At 32.4% G+C, this 19,639-nt stretch overlaps 4 protein-coding genes across 5 annotated transcripts; 2 read left to right on the top strand and 2 right to left on the bottom strand.

Annotated features, from left to right (window-relative positions):
- The first annotated feature begins 128 nt into the window (after window positions 1-128).
- Window positions 129-4,742, top strand: LOC105676190 (NCK-interacting protein with SH3 domain). The gene is made up of 9 exons (XM_012373912.2): window positions 129-563; window positions 662-852; window positions 973-1,836; window positions 1,951-2,153; window positions 2,248-2,351; window positions 2,431-2,649; window positions 2,715-2,887; window positions 3,004-3,101; window positions 3,209-4,742. The coding sequence occupies exons 1-9, from the start codon at window positions 536-538 to the stop codon at window positions 3,297-3,299; spliced, it is 1,971 nt and encodes a 656-aa protein (XP_012229335.2). The 5' UTR covers window positions 129-535; the 3' UTR covers window positions 3,300-4,742.
- Window positions 4,743-4,866: 124 nt separating this feature from the next.
- Window positions 4,867-10,624, bottom strand: LOC105676184 (troponin C, isoallergen Bla g 6.0301). Of its 2 annotated transcripts, none has more exons than XM_012373901.2 (6): window positions 10,411-10,624; window positions 9,279-9,309; window positions 7,493-7,636; window positions 6,924-7,043; window positions 6,063-6,194; window positions 4,867-5,233 (listed from the first exon to the last, which is right to left on the bottom strand). In XM_012373901.2, the coding sequence occupies exons 1-6, from the start codon at window positions 10,432-10,434 to the stop codon at window positions 5,205-5,207; spliced, it is 480 nt and encodes a 159-aa protein (XP_012229324.1). In that variant the 5' UTR covers window positions 10,435-10,624; the 3' UTR covers window positions 4,867-5,204. The 2 variants fall into 2 exon arrangements, with proteins under 2 accessions (XP_012229324.1, XP_012229325.1); XM_012373902.2 differs by having other exon boundaries at window positions 10,432-10,624.
- A 6,532-nt stretch (window positions 10,625-17,156) lies between these two features.
- On the top strand, window positions 17,157-18,709 carry LOC105676086 (protein TIPIN homolog). The gene is made up of 2 exons (XM_012373688.2): window positions 17,157-17,296; window positions 17,528-18,709. Exon 2 carries the CDS (start codon window positions 17,574-17,576, stop codon window positions 18,546-18,548), a length of 975 nt encoding a protein of 324 aa, XP_012229111.2. The 5' UTR covers window positions 17,157-17,296; window positions 17,528-17,573; the 3' UTR covers window positions 18,549-18,709.
- LOC105676206 (U6 snRNA-associated Sm-like protein LSm6) lies at window positions 18,562-19,501 on the bottom strand. The gene is made up of 3 exons (XM_012373942.2): window positions 19,342-19,501; window positions 19,112-19,202; window positions 18,562-18,951 (listed from the first exon to the last, which is right to left on the bottom strand). The coding sequence occupies exons 2-3, from the start codon at window positions 19,200-19,202 to the stop codon at window positions 18,803-18,805; spliced, it is 240 nt and encodes a 79-aa protein (XP_012229365.1). The 5' UTR covers window positions 19,342-19,501; the 3' UTR covers window positions 18,562-18,802.
- Window positions 19,502-19,639: the final 138 nt, after the last annotated feature.

Raw genomic sequence — 19,639 nt, 5'->3', positions numbered from 1 at the left:
ATTATATATTATATACAGAATATACTTTTTATACAATAAAATATGATACAAGCTTTGACAAAAGCTATATCTTACTAAATATCGATAATTTGAAAGTTATTTAATCAATTTTATCTATAATCAATTCTGTTATTTGATATGGTTAATGTTACGTATTATTATGAAATCGGATCCATGCCAGAAACCATTACGCAAATAAAAGTTGAAATAAAAAGTAATGGAGCGAGTTGATGCAATGCGATCGATAATTCGCATGAAATTTGTAACTCGAGCGAGAACGAGTGGGTGAATGGGTGAATGGCGGTAGTGCGATTTGTACCAATCTCGAAGTAGGAAGCGCGATCTGTGAACGGTGACAGTGATATACACATAGAGAGTTGGTTGGAGTAAAAAAAACTGTTGACGGAAAAAAGCAAATAAAAGAAAAAGTAAAATGTCTAAACGCTAATGAAAGTAAGTAAGTGGCTTTGCAGCGTTCACCCGGTTTTCACCTGGGCGTAGTCCTCGTAATCGGCACGTTTCACTTTCGTTTTCAATGATGGAGGATAACAGTGCAAGGTTAGGTGAGTTCAGAGGGTATATACATTACAACAATCTACCATTATTCTCATATTTTCAAGATATTTTTTTCAACAAAATCTCTTATTTTTAATATATGTAGCTGAGGACGGCTATGAGGTGGTTAAAGCCTTGTACGATTTTAAGGCCACATTCGCCAAGACTCTCAGTTTTCGAGTAGGCGAACATTTTATTTTACTGCAACGTAATATCAAGCAAAAGAATTGGTGGCAAGTTGTAAATAGAGGAGGACATTTGGGTTACATACCATCCAATTATGTTACCGCTGTAAAGGTATGAAATATTATATAGGTAGAAATAGGTAGAAATATTATATAGGTAGAAATAGGTAGAAATATTACACAGTATTGGAAATATATCTGGATATTGTCTACATTGTTAATTGGTTATTAGGTGCAGCCTCAGTTTGTAATTGATTTCTTGGAAGATTGTATACTAACTTTGGAAACAGAAATTAGTAAATATAGTGATTCATTGCATACCGATAAACACGATTTACTAGCAAAGTTAATAGAAAAGAAGAAGCAACTCGAGCAAGGTAAAAAATCTAAAAGACAAGCGCCTAAACCACCAGACTTAGAATGTAACGTTACATCCAAAGAAACATATTCCATGACTGTCAGTGACAATATTGAAGCAGATGTCAGATCAGCACCAAGTAATACCTCTTATGCAACGGCACAAAGCACTTTTCACAATAATGCAAATGCAGATACTATTCAAGCAAGTACACAACTACCTGAGAACGAACGTGCGCAACCACTTCCTCGTCAGTCGTCCTCAGACACTGTGCAGAAAGTCCAGACACAAATAACGGAAGTTCGTAAAAGCTGCTCTCAAGGTAGCATAAAAAAGGAATGCAGTAGCTCGCCAGCTAAAACCAGTTCGCCCGCCAAGAACAATTCGTCATTACAAGCCATAAACTCACGAAACGCTTATCAACTACTTGATCAAGTGCGCAAAAATACTCAACTAAGTCATGATATGTCAAAGGTGGCAGTCACAGTTGTTGTATCTGGCCTTCGGCAAATGCTGCCGGATGCTGTAAGTCATTATTTTGATGCTTTGCTGCATCAGCTACAAACACCACTGACTGTGTCAAAAATGAGTATAGAAGAAACTTATGACGCTAATAGATTGAAAATAATTTTTACTGAACTGACTTCATGTAAGGAAGATTCGCAGCAAAGAAGTTGGATGCTTCATGAAGATGAAGCTATTATCGTAGAATATATTAAAGAATTGACTGAAATATTGGTATGTTTTTTTATTAAACGATAATTATAAAATTTTCACATTGATACCACATACTTAGCATTGCACTTGTATTATCATTTAAATAATTTTTGTACATATATTTTTTTATTATAGACTAATGCCGATGCAAATGTATCGAAATATATTTTGAGACAAGATCGATATAATGGAGTAACAATATTGGTACAGTATTATCAGATGGAGACAAGATGGACTATTAGACAATTATTGTTGCAATCATTTGGAGTTATGTGCAGTTTGGATGCAGTGGTTCTAACTATAATGTTAAATAGTATTTTACCAATGGAACTAGCAAGGTAACACAAAATTTTATTTTTAAGACATTTAAATCAATCAATTAGCATTAATAATAATAGCAGAGCTATAATTACTATTTCTATGCTTTTACAGAGATATGAGAAGTAATCCCAGAAATGTATTGAAATTAAATTATTCTTCTTTGCTACTTACGATGATCTTTTCAATGGGTGAACCTATGCCAGTCACGCATTTGGGTGAGTAAAATAAATGCTATAATATATATATTGTAATTAAAAATATATAGAAATTAACATTTTGTTATTTTCTTTACAGAACAACTTGGTCCAGACTTTATATCGTTCCTTCTAGACCTAATAGAAACACCACCTGACACAGATTTAGAGGATCAGATCCCAGACTTGTTCGTAAATTTAATATTATCCTACAATCTGCAATTTACAACTTCTGAGAATATAGTTCTAAATGCCTTACGTGAACGGACTGTGGCCAAGACATTCACTGAAAAAATTTTATTCCTTTTTAACAGAGAAGGTAAATTTTATGCAAGTAATGTCAGACTTGACTGCCCGAGCTGACAAACTTTTAACTTATCACAGAGGATCCGGTACGAATATTTGATCACGAGCCGCAACCGCCGCACTCTGTGTTGAAACTCTTTATCGACTTGTTTAGTAATGATGCCATAGCAAGTCTCTTTTACACCAACGATGTGAAAGTTCTCGTCGATATTATACTGCGACAACTCTTCGATATGTTCCCGGGTGATAAGGTATTATGCCATGATAAAATGTTTATATTAAGCCTATTAAACATGTTTTAGATGTATATTTATATACATTTATTTTATTTTGTGACATTAATGCAATGTGTGTATGTATTTAACAGCGTAGACAATATTTAGAGCTTTGTCGCCGAGTCCTGCGCACATCAAAGTATAATGAACATCATCATCGATCTGAAGATTTATTAAAATGTTTCACAAGGTAAAACCAGTTATACGTCATATTTTAATTTATTACTAAGTGACGTATTACAAAAATTTTTATATAACTTTTCATTTTGTCATTGCATACTTTGTGTTTTATGTTAGGATATTTTGCGAGGAAACATCAGAGAGTCAAGAAGATCAGCAAATAGTACGTGAAATTAGCAATGAATTTCCACACCTGTTCAAGATGTGACATTTAATTTCATCCTCTGAACAAGATTTGGAGGAAGATGACTTGCAAACTCTCGTTTAAATATCTGATCTTATCAAAGGTAAAAGAGAATCAAATTTATGATAAATTTCGTTCATCTTTATGACTTATCTATATTTTATTTAGTGAAAAAAAAATAGTAATGGCTGGTTTATGCTTCGGTCTTAATCTTAATCTTAGTCTTAGTCTTAACTTAATCTTAAGGACTTGTTTATGCTTCCCTGGAAATTCGGACTACGCATGTGCAAATGTAACAAAACCTAACCACTAATTTATTTTTATAATTTGGATTTTTTTTATTCCAAACAACATCGAATTGTTGGACACATTCAATTAAATCAGCATCACTCATTTTTGTATTTTACAAGAATCGAAAACCATTATTTCGCGCGGTTTCGTGCTGCGTCGGACGTCAGACTTACTCATTCCTTCAAGGGCCCTTCAAGGGCCTCATTGGCCCGGCCTTAGGACATTAGGGACTAAAGTTAAAAGATGGGATCTTTCCAAGATTAAGATTAAGACTAAGATTAAGACTAGGGAAGTGTAAACGCCCTTATGGCATTCTACGTTATCAACTCTTAAGATTAAGATTAAGACCGAAGCATAAACCGGCCATAAGACGCACACAACTCATTGATGATATATTTTATAACTGCCATAAATGTCTTCATTTTGTTGGTGCTATAAGACGTAATCTGTTGTAAGTGAAATTATAACAATTTAATGTGAAAAATATAGCAAATTATTATCATATATTATGTATATATAACAACATAATTATATATACATAATATGAACTAATAAAAAAGTCCTTTCAATTCTTATCACGAGGACCATTAATATTTAAAAGCATTCCAACATTTGCATATAATAGATAGATTATATCATTAATAGTTAATTAATCGCTATATTAGATAATTAAAATTATATATATATATAGATTGTAATATTGAGATAAAATTTAAACATTATTATAAACATAGAGCTGATATACATCTGTATGTGTGTATTGTTAAGAAGTGGAGAAATTGATTAAAATTATAACATTATTTCTCCATAACGTATAGTCTAGTCCACGTGTATGTAAGAACGATAACTAAGTCATAAATTTTAAATTCTAGCTTATATATTACTTTTCAGAGAAATATAAATACGTTGTCTAAATACAATATCATTATTTTGCGAATGTTTTGATCATAAAATAAAGTTCTAGATAAAAATTCTTGCAGACTTACTTATATTATAAGGTTGGCTAGGGGTGCCATTGCGATCAGTAAACTTGCTAGTCTATGATTAGTGACTATATTTTTTTAAGCATATTATTCTACGTTATGTTTGCAACTATCAACATGTCAATTATGAATGAATCTCGAGTTTATTGTGATTATAACCGAATGTTAAATAAATAAAAAGTTTAGCTCATAATCCTCGCACCGAATGGTTGATCTTCTCCTTCTTCCTCAATTGTCTCAGTTGAAATAGATCTCTAGTTAATTCTATTTTAATATCAACAATCTTAATGAAGGAAATGAACAAATAACACAAAATATAAGACTTAATTTGTTTTATTAATAACAATAAATATATTGATTTTTCAATGAAAAAAATTTTAAGGTATTATGTAAGTATACGAAACAAAATAAAACTTGCTGCTTTATAATAAATATAATGTACGTATAAAAGCAGGAAATATTCATTCGATGAATTCATGTTCATGACAGGAATTTGCTTCTGAGACTAATTATAAAATGGAAGATATCTCTGTGCGAATAAATTTGTTGTACATCGATTCCTCATAAACACGCGAATGATTATTTTCAAGACATAACGTTACACGCGCATAAGTGTCTTTGGATCCAAAAGCAGTTCACCACTCATTCAAGATAATTATTCACCAGTCATCATTTCCATGAACTCTGAAAAGAGCAAAAAGATGGACCTGATATTGCTGCGAGCAATTTTTGTTCAAAGATATAGTCTTACTTTAATTAGAAACTTGGTCAATAGAATTTTTTACATGTTTGCATAAATTGAAAAATGCCGAATTTCGATCTACTTTTTTTCTATATTCTATATACGCTTTAATGTTTTCGAATCTCGTACTTAATTCTTGAATAATAATTATCTTCTGCAATATATTCTTTTCTATTGTCAGTTTAATTAGCGTGCCGATCAATAACTGGTACACAAAGATTAAAAAAGATTCAATTTTACAGAATAAGTGTATTTCTCTCCTCCACTTTTTTTTCTAATCTATTTCTTGCAGAGTTGTCTTACACTATAATATTTATGAATATCACATGTGAGATTTATCAGAAATTGGAACGGACGTGTGATTTTGATAAATCACCGCGATTTGTTAAGTACATATATAAAAATAGGTAGATGCGAGATCAGTGGCATCTCTCGACCTGCCAACTCTCGTTCGAATATAAATAAACCGCTTGGCTTTCTTTCCTTCAATTTGTATGATGTCACAGGCATATGCCGATTCTCCGGGAGAATGGAATAGAGCGAATCTTTTGATTTAACAGTACTGTACCGTCTTTCAATTTAGTTTCAATTTGTAACTATTGTGAAAAATTTTAAACCCGGAAAAGTAAGTAAAAAAGAAACATTTCTAAGAAAAATAATTTTTCTCGAAGAAATTACACAGCCAACTAACAAGATTTGTTTATTAATTTTAGGATTTATGGACCACCCGTATCTCGATCGAGAGGAGGAAGAAATAAACCGAAAACATACCGTCAAAATCGACTGTGCCGGAGCCATCAGAGTCGATTTCTTCGATCATCATGTCCAATTCTTCGTTCGTCAGCTGGTCATCCAATTCTCTCAGAATCTCGCGCAAGCACGTCGTTGGGATGTAGCCGTTACCTGATTAAACAAGGAAAATAACAAGTGTGAGAGTAGCATTTAAATGCCCTATAATCGTGACTCACGCAATATGTTTTTAATGAATTAACATTGACGTAACATCACAGCTTCCTTTCCACGCTTATGCTCGAGAAAATTGCAATTTCAAATGCCAATATTATTACATTGTTTCTTGTTTCTGTACGCTTCTACAAATCCATTTCGGCACGTAGTACTTATCCCCCTTTCACTTGACACAAATAGTAATTGCAAAATTTATCCACTCCGCGCGTAGTAGATATTTATCCTTTCAGTGCCAAGTTACGTTAAAATACATACGCTACACTCGACATAATCGTAATTCATGAAAGATGTATTACGACATTCTTGGCTTTCGGCCGCCACGTGAGGCTGGGAATCTCCGCGTAACCGGCTTATTTTTGTATTTCGCGTATAAGAAACTCTAATGCGAATTTTGCGCGCTTGTTTGTATAAATATATTTCTTGAGATTTCCTTGTCACGTATGTCATCCTTGTCACGCGTGTCTTTCCTCACAACGGAACTTCGTTGGCTTTATGAAATACATAAAATATCTATTGCTTCCTTTTTAAAGATAGCCATCCATTGAAATTATAATTTTCATTGAAAATTATAATTGCATTAACAGTAGATAGATCCTGTTGAACAACGTTTTCTCATTCCTGTGCTAAATTATTTATGAATGTCTTCCTTATCATTCTTCATCTTACCTTCCTTATCATAGAGCCTGAAAGCCTCTCGAAGTTCCTTCTCCAGAGCCTCTGCGTCTTCCTCAACGATAAACTTCGCCGCCAACGTGACGAATTCCTCAAACTCAAGTCGTCCAGATTCTGTAAGAATTGTTGAAAACCTCACGAAACTGTTCAACGAATTCTATAAATAAGATTTTGGAGTGCGCGTTACGGTAAATTAAATTGCGTGACATTTGACAACAACTTGCAGAGACCAATCGCATATACAATGTCCCGTAAACATTTTAGAAATAGAAGAGTAAACAAGCTATTGTTACCGTCAATAATAATCTTTAAATAAATTTTAGATTTGTCGTCTGTCTAACGTTGGTTGCATTTGCGAGGAGAAATTTTTTCTTTGACTTGTTTTTTTTTAGCTGATCAGCGTTTTTCGTGTTTGAAATTTTAGATAGAGAAATTGCAAATTTGTCAGAGTTTGTAGTCCCACAAGAGTGTATGATTTCTAAAACTAGTGAAAGCTTTGCATGCGATATAACATTATGTAGTAAGATCTATATCAGTTCAAATAATAATAAAAAAATATTTACTATCGGCGTCCACTTCATCAATGAGCTCGTCCAAGATTTTCTTGTTGAACGGTTGACCCATTAACCGAAGGATATCTGCAACCATGTCAGTGGGAATGCTGCCGCTTTTGTCCCTATCAAAGCTATCAAAAGCTTTGCGCAGAACTGTGAACAATAATTCACAAAATAAACAATTGTATTTCAGATATTATCATCACTTTTTCTTTTTAGAATAAGAATGCTATCAATGACTGAACTTTCACTCTTAAGTTACTTGGTAGTGCTGTAACCATTTCTTTATTTCAGCAATTGTAATTATTATAATAAAAATTTATATAATCTTTAATCTTTTTATATAAAAAATGTTCTCACTATTCGAGTCTTGTAACTCTCAAAACGAAAAAGTAACAGAAATTTTGAATAGATTAGATCTTCTACAAAAATAATCCGAAATATGAATAGCATATAAGAATTAAAACAGCAGTTTTCTTAACCGAAGATACAGAATCCGATAGCTCGTAAAAAAATTGAATAAAAAACCAAATGGTCTCTTCCGGCTACTACTAGTTTCGGATAATAAGTCATCCGGTTAAAGACATTCGTCGAAGCGGTTCAGATTTAGACCGAATGTTAACGCCCTTCCGTCAGCACGCGGCAGCTGGCGCTGAGCTTATTTGGCTTGATACGCCATCGTTCGCACTAGTGTACACAATTTATTTATCATTGCCCTGTACGACTACACGATTCGCACCTGTCCGCGGATTATTAAATTTCCGACATTTGACGAATTCAAATTATGTTCAACTCCGATTTAACATATGATCCAAAACTCTTGAGCTTTTGACACGATATCATATTACCGCACAGTTCTTCCGACTATCTCCTTAATTTTGAATCCGAATATAAAATTATTCGGCGATAAGCCAACTGCAATGTAGTAACATCGCGTGAAATATTAAAATGCATACGTAACGTATATTAATATCTGTTTATCTGAGCGAAGTACCAGGATAATCACTTATCCTGCAATAAGCAATAAGCTACAAACGCTTGCGTCTTCGCGAAACGGATTTACATCGCCGTCGGTTGTTTCGTTATCAACTAAACAGGAAAAAAAATTGCGCCTTAGTTTATTTTCGGTTCACTCTAAGAATCGTATAGTGTTCGGGCTATATTCGTAACACAGAGCTCTCAAATTCCGAGCTACTGCGTTGCGGAAAGCTTGACTCACGAACGCGCGCCGCTCCAGGCAATCGTTTTAAAATCCTCGAACACCGCGCGATACGATACGATACGATCGCAAACAGCTGGAAATGGCGAGGCGGAATTACGGCTATTTTTCTGGGTTTCCCGCTGGAGAAACCTCTTTCTCTCTCCTATTTTTATCATTTCGATATATTTGTAGAATTGATCGCCGGCCGCGCGGGATACTCCCTCATCTCGTTCTCGCTAACACCGTGTGTTCGGTAGCTATACATAGCCGCACTCTTTGCAGCTGCCCCCGATCGGATTAAAGCGTAAATAAACTTGGGTAAAGACGGCGAAAGCAATGAAAATTTATCCGGGCTCGATGCGATCCAGATACTGTGTTCCGATGTAAAAGCTTTCTATTTTTAGTTCCTGCGTACAAACTGTTCGATATACAGATCTCGACAACTTTCAATCATTCCATTCCACTGCTTGTCTTTGTAAGTCAAATTTTCGATTACCAGAACATAATACGCTAAAAGGTGATTGATTGTTAAAACAGAAATAAAAAATTGTTAGAAAAGAGTTATAATTGGATTGACGAGTTGTGAATACGTACCGGCAATTTGTTCCGCCGGCAATTCGTCAGCCTGCAAGCATAGCGAAAGACATTATTACCAGAATTATAATTATGAGTAGATGCAAAATATATTCAATCAAATAAAGAATATATTTTGTTCGTATTTTCAGTGAATAGTGAACCTCCACTTTAGATTTATTAATTTTACACGATTATATACAGATTGTTAAAAACTCTAGATTTGAAACGTCTAATTAAAAGTCGACAGTTATTCTTGAAAGAAACATTCGTGCATTGTTAAAGTTCATTCAACACATTTGCTTCTAAAACCATCCGGTTTATTATTATTTCTTTAAATCGTGAATCTTAATTTGCAATTTCAATGAATACTACATCTTATGCAAGATACTGATATCGAAATTGATTATATCTGTGAAAAATTCAGGAGTTTGCATGCATGCAATTTTGAGTATATTATATAGCAAATATGTGAGATTTTATATAATAAAATAATTATTACGATTTAATGATACATTTATCTGTTGATGATTGTTAGATTTTTTGCTATTTTTGATGATTTTTCAATATGTCTTTTCGAACCGCCGCTTTAAACGATCCGCGATAACTTTGTATGACATAATAGTCGTAAAAGAGAATATCAATCGCTCTTTTTCTTTCGTGTATTATTAATACCACATTATAAAAATATTCGGATAGCAAAATATATTTTATTTTCGAAGATAATGTTAAAGCGGCGGTGTCGAACGAATTCGCCGTTGAAGAAACAATCACGTTTTTCCAGCTTCTCGTCCATCGTGGTTCCAAAATATCTCTCTCAACCGGAAATAGTCGGTTGCTTTACACGCGCGCCCCTACTTTATCGCATTCAGAGAATTCGAGCACGAGATATATGTTAATCATTACTGTATCACGATGCATAAAGAATAAAACAAAAAAAGTGCACAAATGAGATTGAGAACAGATTAGAGACAGTGATCTAAAGTTAAATGTCTAAATATAATACGTGCAAATAATTTTTTACGACAGTCAGAGAGTAAGACAAAGAGAGAAAGAGAGAGAGAAACAGATAGATCTAGCACGGTTAAAAAAATACAACAAATAGGTAAAGTACAGTAGGAAAACGTGTATGTTTACCAGGGCGACGACTTACGATATCATCGATAGAACATACCATGATGGCAGCGCAATTTGACTTTTTTTTACTCTACTTAAAACACCGATATACTACACGGTCGATCGGTCCCTCCGAGTCTCGCAGAAGTGCGGACTTGTGCGTGAAGAAATAAAAACAAGATCCAAAGAGGCGAAATTCGCGGTGCAGCTTTGCTGTCGATTAACACACTGCCACGAGGCGATGCGGCGCCGCGGTAATATTCGAATGGGACGATATAGCGGTTTGCGTGCCCGGTCGTGGACCGCACCCCGCAAGCTCCAGCCAATCGTCGGCATGTACCTCTTTAGCTAGGGCCTTAAAGCTTTCGGAAAGGCGCTTGCGCTATTTCTGGGATACCGATGTACCCAGCCGGCCTCGACTGTAGAGGCGGCTCCTCCTCGTCTCGCGTTCATCCCGTCCCGTGGGATCTGGTGACGGCGGTGAAAGATGTACTGTACGGAGAGACTTGGCCATTATTCGATTCAAATTATTTTTATCCTTTGAAAACATGGTCTTGTAATAGTAACTAGAGCGCAAAACCTGTGGCAAGGGAAAAATTGTTTTGAAAAATTCGATTCGAGTTTCCTTGAACAATAGCTTAAGAATTAAGGGAGAAAGTTCAAGTTTTGAGCCGAAGAAGTGCAAAATTTAATCAATATTATTAGTTTAAGGAAATCTTTTTATCATAACTTTGAATAGAGAAAACTCTTTAAGATAGAAGATTTAGAAATATTACAATTTAATACGGCAACCGTTTAATATGATAAATTATATTTAATTAAGTGTACATCTCCGTTCATCCATAACGTCTCGTATTCTGAGCCAGCACACATCAATCAACGAGCTTTTGACGCAAAGCTCAATGATGGAACGAGAATGCGATATTATAACGAGTTTTTATTAGATCTCTTATATTGTACGATTACCACTGTTCTTGTACGAACAGATTATACTGCAGCGGTACGAAAATAGAGAATGAAAATCCCGTGGTTCGAGTAAGCGACAGTAAAACGGAGCGTATGGTGCACCGGACAAATCAATGTAGGATTCGCCACTTGGAATCAAGACAAAAATCTTCACAACAATAGAAGCAAAAACGATTCAGATAAGTAGATTAGAGGACAATTGCTCCGTGCTATTTTTTTGTAAAAAGAATATTTGTGATGATGAACTTTTTTGAAGTCAGAAGATGTAATTATATGGTGAAGCACATTGATTAAAAGATTGTTAGTTTAAAAATAAGTAGTATCCGTGAGAAATATGTTTTTGTTGCGATGCATTCAACAAATATTTATGAAGTAGAACAAATGTCGCACTACACAATTATCCACAATAAAATTGACATTGCATGAATGTGATACATCTGAATTTGTCACACATTTCACAATTTACTTTATTTTAGAACACATTTGTTTCGAAGCAAAAATACATTCTGCGTTTCATAGAATAATCATTTGCTTTTATCTTTTCATTTCGTTCACATAAATTAATAAAACTGTCCAATTTTATTCATATGACACGCTATTTACAAATGACATAACGAGAATGCATTTGCGATTTATGTTTTGATATCAAAGAAGAAAATCTCTATATCGTCAATATTAAAAACTAATTAATTTTAAGATATCAACGAGTCAATTTTGGGCATCATTAGCGTTTGAAAATTATGATTAATACTCTATGATAATTAATTACTTACGGGAAGGAAAAGCGTAGTAAGATATACATTTCTCATGTTTTACAGCTCATGTATTTTCACGAGTGTGTGCCAGATGGATTTCCGTATATATTGACACGATGAAAATGACCGATGAGATGCAGAAGTGTGTCCGAGTGGACACTTGCCAGTAGAAAATCTCGCGGACAGTGCTCTGTGCGAAAACAATAAACAACTGTTTTATACATCAATCTTATATTTCTTCTATGTTCGTATATTTTATTGTTTAACATCTCAATTATTGGCCGAGATGCTTAATTAGCTTTATGTATAAAATAATTTTTTTTATATTACTTCATATTTCTTCGGTTTAAGCTTGTTTTTTTCTAAGTAAAAATAGATTTATCAGATTAAAGAAAATTTAACATTTTATTTGTATGAATAACGATACGATGCCAAGTATAGCAAACAGCCAAAATCAAATATGCATTCTACAGGCATTCGCTCTTCAAAACAAGAATGCAATTGTTTATTTCCTACGAAAACAGTCTAATTAAAGCATCATGATCACCTTGTTACTAAAATTTCATTGGAATGTACGTACACATGCACTACATGATACTGGCAAACAAATCAAATTTATAAGAATCAAAACATCTATTTGTGAAGCTATAATTTTGTATCTATTTTGTACATTTGTTGCTTTATATAATTGTTTAATTTCAAATTTTATTTATAAAGTATGAACTGTTCTGTAAATATTAATTAATCAAGTTAAAATATCAATTAATCAGGTTGAAATTAATTATGGAATAAGACAAAGTTAATAAATATCAATAATTATCTATCTCATGGATAAGTGGAAAAGGATGAAGAATCAGTTTATCTTTATAAATTGCATTTGTAGATATTTATATAAACAAACCACTTAATAATTAGTGTCAAAATATGAAGATATGCATAAAACTCTATGCAGAATGCAGGAATGCTAATTATAGCAAGCTTGGCCGTCTGAATAACTGATTTTTACTGACCTAACACAAATATAATGTACGACATATTCATTGGCAGAGTACCAGGTAATTATATTTGTAAGACTTACTAGATGTGGAGAAAACATGAATGTTAGTATCGATAAATCGATAATTTGACATCATTAATAGGCAGTTTTGCATTCCAATTTTATTACAAGAGGCAAGCACTCGCCTTAGAAACGTTTATGTGATGGTGATATTTGTGCTCTCATCAAGTTAGGTCATTCTTGTTTGAGATCGCTGCTTTATTAGTTTTTGAATTTGGCATCGATAAATCAACCTCTTGGCATACTTGGCATTACACCACATGTTTCCTTCGTAATCGCGGAAATCATGATCTGAATAATATCCTCACAGTCACGTGTAGTTTTTATTTTGGTAAATGATAAATGATATTTCTTCACATAAATCTCGATGAAGGTTATAAACTATCAAAGCTTTCATATTATTGTAATAAATATTGCAAAGATATTTTAGGTAATAACAACTTTAAAAGATGTACTCAGTTTGTCAAACTTTGTTAAACGCTGAGTGTATCTATTGTTATCCATTTTAAAAATGAGTCATCAAAGAAGTAGCAAACTATGTTATACATACGAAAAACATCAATAATAATTGTCGATCATAAATTTAAAACCAAATTTATTAACCAGTTAGAGTGTACTCAATATCAGATACGTAATTGGTTGATCTTATGCTTGCAAAATTGTGCAAATCTTTTGAATGCGCCTTTAGTCTACTCGCTTTTTACCTAGGGTGCGTTCCACTTAACGCTCGCAACGACCGCGACCACGATCGCAAAATTGCGTGTTCCACTAGCTCGCAAACGTCGCGAGCGAAAGTTTTAGTGGAACGCATTAGACGACCACGGAGACAGGCGAAACAACATGGCCGGTGTGTTGACAACATCAAATATGAGTACTAAAATAGCTATTACGTTGCTGATGCGTCGAAGAAGAAAAGAATCAGAAAGTTCCTCAAGCTCCGAAAGCGAGTGGAAAGTAGCTTTGCGAAAGAGAAAAAAGCGTAAACTTCGTCCACGAATTATAGGCTACGACAATGTTGTCCACCGTTATATGGATCATGAGTTCAAAAGTCATTTTAGGTACACTAAAAAAATAATAATTAGAACAAAATGATATGTAAATATAAACGAATTGTTCAGTAATAATTACAAAATTATATGACATTTATTACAAAATCATGTAGTAACTATAACTAAATGATTTAATAAGTATTAACAAATTTTTTGTTAATAGTTTAGTAATAATTACCAAATTATTTGACATTTATCACAATATCATGTAGTAACTATAGCTAAATGATTTGGAAAGTATTACCAAATTTTTTGATAATAATTTGGTAATAATTACCAAATTATATGAAATTTAACACAAAATCATTTAGTAACTATAACTAAATAATTTGGTAAATATTACCAAATTTTTTAGTAATAGTTTAGAAATAATTACCAAATTATTTGACATTTATTATAAAATCATGTAATAACTATTACTAAATGATTAAGTAAGTATTACTAAATGATATAGTAAGTATTACTAAATAATTTAGCAAATATTACTAAATGATATAATAAGTATTACAAAATAATTTAGTATGTATTACAAAATAATTTAGCAAGTATTACTAAATGATATAGTAAGTATTACAAAATAATTTAATAACTATTATCAAATAATTTAGTAAATATAACAAAATAATTTAGTAACTAATATCAAATGATATAATAACTATTATCTAATAACTTAATAATTAATACCAAATATTTGGTAATAATTACCAAAACAATTACCAAATATTTGGTAACTATTGCCAAATATTTGGTAATTATTACCTAATGATTTGGTAACATTACCAAATATTTGGTAACTATTACAAAACGATTTAGTAAATATTATTAAATAATTAAGTAACTATTACCTAATATTTAATAACTATTACTAAATAATTTAGCAATTATTACCAAATGATTTAGTAACTATTACCAAATATTTAGTAACTATCACTAAATAATGTGGTAACAATTATCAAATATTTAGTAACTATTACCTAATATTTAGTAACTATTGCCAAATATTAAGTAAATATTACCAAATAATTTAGCAATTATTACCAAATGATTTAGTAACTATTACCAAATGATTTATTGACTGTTTCCTAATATTTAGTAACTATTGCCAAATATTTAGTAACTATTACCAAACATTTAATAACTATTGCCAGATATTTAGTAACTATTACTTAATATTTAGTAACTATTGCTAAATGATTTAGTAACTATTGCTAAATGATTTAGTAAGTATTAACCAATTTTAAGTAACGGTTTAGTAATAATTACTAAATTATTTGGCATTTATCAAAAAATTATTTAGTAACTATAACTTAATGATTTAGTAAGTATTAACCAATTTTTATAACAGTTTAGTAATAATTATCAAATTATTTGGCATTTATCACAAAATCATTTAGTAACTATAACTAAATGATTTAGGCTGGCGTCACATAGAACCCGTAGGGCCACTTTTTCCAACGTCGGTTAACTTTAACCGACTGGTAACTTTTCAGAATAGCCAACTTAAAACTCGAAACTTGTATATACATATACATATACAAGTTTCGAGTTTTCAGTTGGCTATTCTGAAAAGTTACCAGTCGGTTAAAGTTAACCGACGTTGGAAAAAGTGGCCCGTAATCCGTAATCCGCACCGGAAGTCCGCAAAAGTTACTAGGGATTGCGTCCGTAACGTTACGTATGTTTTTTCTCCTTGTGTCCCATGGAGCCGTAAATACACACGTAACGGTATTACTATTTTTTATTTAACAAATTATAATTGTTTATTTGTATTTTATTCATAAGAAAACTACAGAATATATTATAATTTTAACAAAAATTTTAATTAAATCGTCAAATTTAGTTAAATAAATAAAATTAAAAAAAGCATTACTAGTAATAACTAGTAACTTTTAGTAACTTTTACGGAAATTTCATGGAATTACGGCTCCATGGGACACAAGGAGATAAAACACACGTAACGTTACGGACGCAATCCCTAGTAACTTTTGCGGACTTTCGGTGCGGATTACGGATTACGGGTTCTATGTGACGCCGGCCTTAGTAAGTACTAAATTTTTTAAGTACTAAATGATTTAGTAAGTACCAATTTTTAGTAACGGTTCAGTAATAATTACCAAATTAGAAAATACCGAATATTGTTTAGGGTTATGGTTGTCCTGGAAATACTTATTGACTAAAATTTCTTGATATATTAAAAGTATATGACTTACCATTTTGAGCGCGAACGGCATCTTCTTCTGATAAATTTACTTTTATCATTGTGTCGCTTTCAGTATTGTAAAACAGAATTTTTTGCGACGACATTGGGCGCGTTCAGCAGAACAAATCGCTTGGTAGCAATCGAACATGATTGGCTCTTACTTTTAGAACCAACAAATCAACGTTAAGTGTTGACTAGACGACAATTCAGCAGTTGTTCTGCTGAACGCAGCCATTGTCACTGTCAAACACTACGAACAGTTTAAAAACATGCGCGAACATGGCTACGATCACGACAATCCACGTTTTGAACCACGGGCGTCGTGAGCCGACGCGTCACAATCAATGACGTTATCTATGACGTTTCAAGTGTGACCACAGCGACCGCGGTCGTTAGGTGGAACGAGTTTACGAATGTTGCGAGCGCTGTGGGCGTAAGGTGAAACGCACCCCTATTGTCTGATCAATCGGTATTATCTATGGTAAATACTGTTATTATCTATGGTTAATAGGTAGTGATATTTTACTTCTTGTAACGAAACGTCTCTGAGTATATTTGATATTTATTCACGTAAACGTGAATATATATAATCATTAAATATTATCATTCGTAATCTCTATACGATAATAAAACGAGATGCCTGGAACTCCGATGAAGCAAGACAATAATATGTTAGGGAAATTGCAAAATGAACGATCGCCGGACGAACCAAAGTGCGAGTCCGTTGTGCGGGAAATAACTCAAACCGATCTCCTAAACAAAAAGCTGCTTGTATCGGTTTTGGAACGAATGAAGAAATCAGACGGTCAATTTGACGAGTTTATGGAAAACGAGAAAACAAATTGCGAGTCACAGGACGATAGCGAGTTTTAGAATACTCAGTATTTAAACATCAAGTAAGCCTAATTATATTCTTACAAACCGTCGTACATTTAGTATTCTAAAAGTTTATCGTTAAAATATTTGCCGTAATTTTATATATATAAACTGTCTGAGAAAGATGAGACATACATTGATTACATTGATTTTGTTGAAGTAAAAAAGAAAAGTGTTAGATTTTATTGTATGCAAATATAGGTTAGGATTAGATTTTATCACATTTAATAACGTTTATAATTTTTTTTCAGGTCTGTATAAGCGGTGCTTAAATTTAATCAAATATTTTATACTATTATGGCCAATGTTTCAAATTATGAAGGTGACGATGATATTGTAGAACAATATGAAAATCAAGAGTCTGATGGCGAATATGGCAGTCTTGGAGAAGCAGGAGGAGAACCATATGATAATGATGACGAATTAGAAACTGCACAAAGAATTGATCCATCAAAGTCTAAGACACATGTAGTAAGAAATCCTATACCCAAACTTAATACAGAAAGATTAAAAGGACCGAATGGCATTCAAACTATTGAAAAGTATTTTGAAGGTTTCAAGTTCAATGGCAAAGGATATGAAAAAACAGATCTTGACAGAATTATGAAAAGATTGGAACATTGGTCCTATCGATTATTTCCAAAGTATCATTTTGATGATTTTCTTACCAGAGTTGAGCAGCTTGGAACAAAAAAGGATCTGCAGGTATTTCTTAAGAAATATCGGTTGGATATGATTACTTCGGACAATGATGTAATCATTCAAGATGACACGGATGATGAAGGAGAGCAGCAGGAAAGCGCACCTATGGATGATTTGGATTTATTGATAACAGAACAAATTCAAAAGCAAAAGCAAGCTGAAATGGAAGTTTCTATACCTGCTCCTAGCACTTCTAACGATGATGCATTTGATCAACTTTTAATGCAATCTAATAACATATCAAATTCACAAGAACAACATACAACCATTGCCAAGGATGAATTAAATGATGGGGTAAAAGAAAAAATTGAAAGAAACAAGCAACTAGCTATTCAAAGAAGACTTCAGAGGCAGAAAGAACGCGAAGAAGAAGTTAAGAGATCAAGATTGATAGAAAATACAAATGTGGAAACTTTAAATGAAAACAGTGATTCTATATCTCATGGTGAAACAAATGCATCTCAAATAGATTGTGCACAGTCACAAATTGATGAAATTGATGAAAAAGAAGCAAATTTTGATAAAACAGAGGAAATATTGAACGAGGAGCAAGTAACAAACCATGTTTGAATAAAATAAAATGTATAGTAATATAAACTTTTTATTGTTCGTAGAAGATACAAATATTATGTAAAAACATTTATGTATAACAAAAATTAATCATAATTAATCAAATTATTTTAGAAGTAAGCTTTCAAAATATATACCAAAATAAATTTTTTTTAATTGTCTTAGTGGTAAATTTTTATTCATTTTTTTGTTCATTTATAGTACTTTTTACGCACTTATTTTATATTTAATGTTATTTTAAAATTATCTCATGATTAGTTTCTACGTTTTTGTGTACTAATATATAACACATTGTTCCCTCTTATAAAGGCATCACCATACTTGTCTTTCAATTGTCCATTCACATATTCTTCTGTTTGTTCCAGTGCTATGTTCATATAACCATCTATACAAGCTAATACACCTGTGAAGGATATATTGCACTTCAGTTTAAAAAAAATAATTTCAGCACTTGTTAAGTTCTGTTATATTCTAAACTAATCGAACAAAGAAAACTGATCAACATTTTAATACAGGTGATTTTATTGCTAAAAACATTGCTAATATTGTATTAATTTTATTACCTCTATAGTCAACACCACTGTTTAATTTTACAACAACAGGCCGTCCGTGAATTTGTTGTATAAATTGAGATAACGCTTCCTTTCTGCTCATCTATTAATGCATAAAAACATCAGTATATGCTGAATAAATTATGCACAAGTATACAAATAAAAAACATTTAAATTTTACATCATGATGCTTATTCATTTTCAATGGTATAAAAGATGAGTATAAGCGATATTTCGCATACCTTTGTAAGTAATATAGATCGGGTTCTTCGTAGATATTTTAAAGGTAAACAGTTTTAACCTAATCTATCCACGATATGTCATCAAATTTCAAGCAACCTTCTCCATAAACATTTAAGTTATATAGATGGCTGTGAACGGTTACATTGCTCTTTACAATACATTACAGTGCAGTACATTTATTAGTCACTTTTTTGTCACTATTTATTCCCTATATGTTCACCAATAGAAAATAAGGAATAATTTGCAATTGTAGCCGCATTTACACGGACTTAAGAAAGCAAGATAACATAATATTTG

The sequence above is a fragment of the Linepithema humile genome, chromosome 5, assembly GCF_040581485.1.
Source record: "Linepithema humile isolate Giens D197 chromosome 5, Lhum_UNIL_v1.0, whole genome shotgun sequence".
In the NCBI taxonomy this organism is placed as follows: Eukaryota; Metazoa; Arthropoda; class Insecta; order Hymenoptera; family Formicidae; genus Linepithema; species Linepithema humile.
Note: the sequence above shows the minus strand (reverse complement) of the source record. Positions and strands in the feature narration are given on the sequence as shown.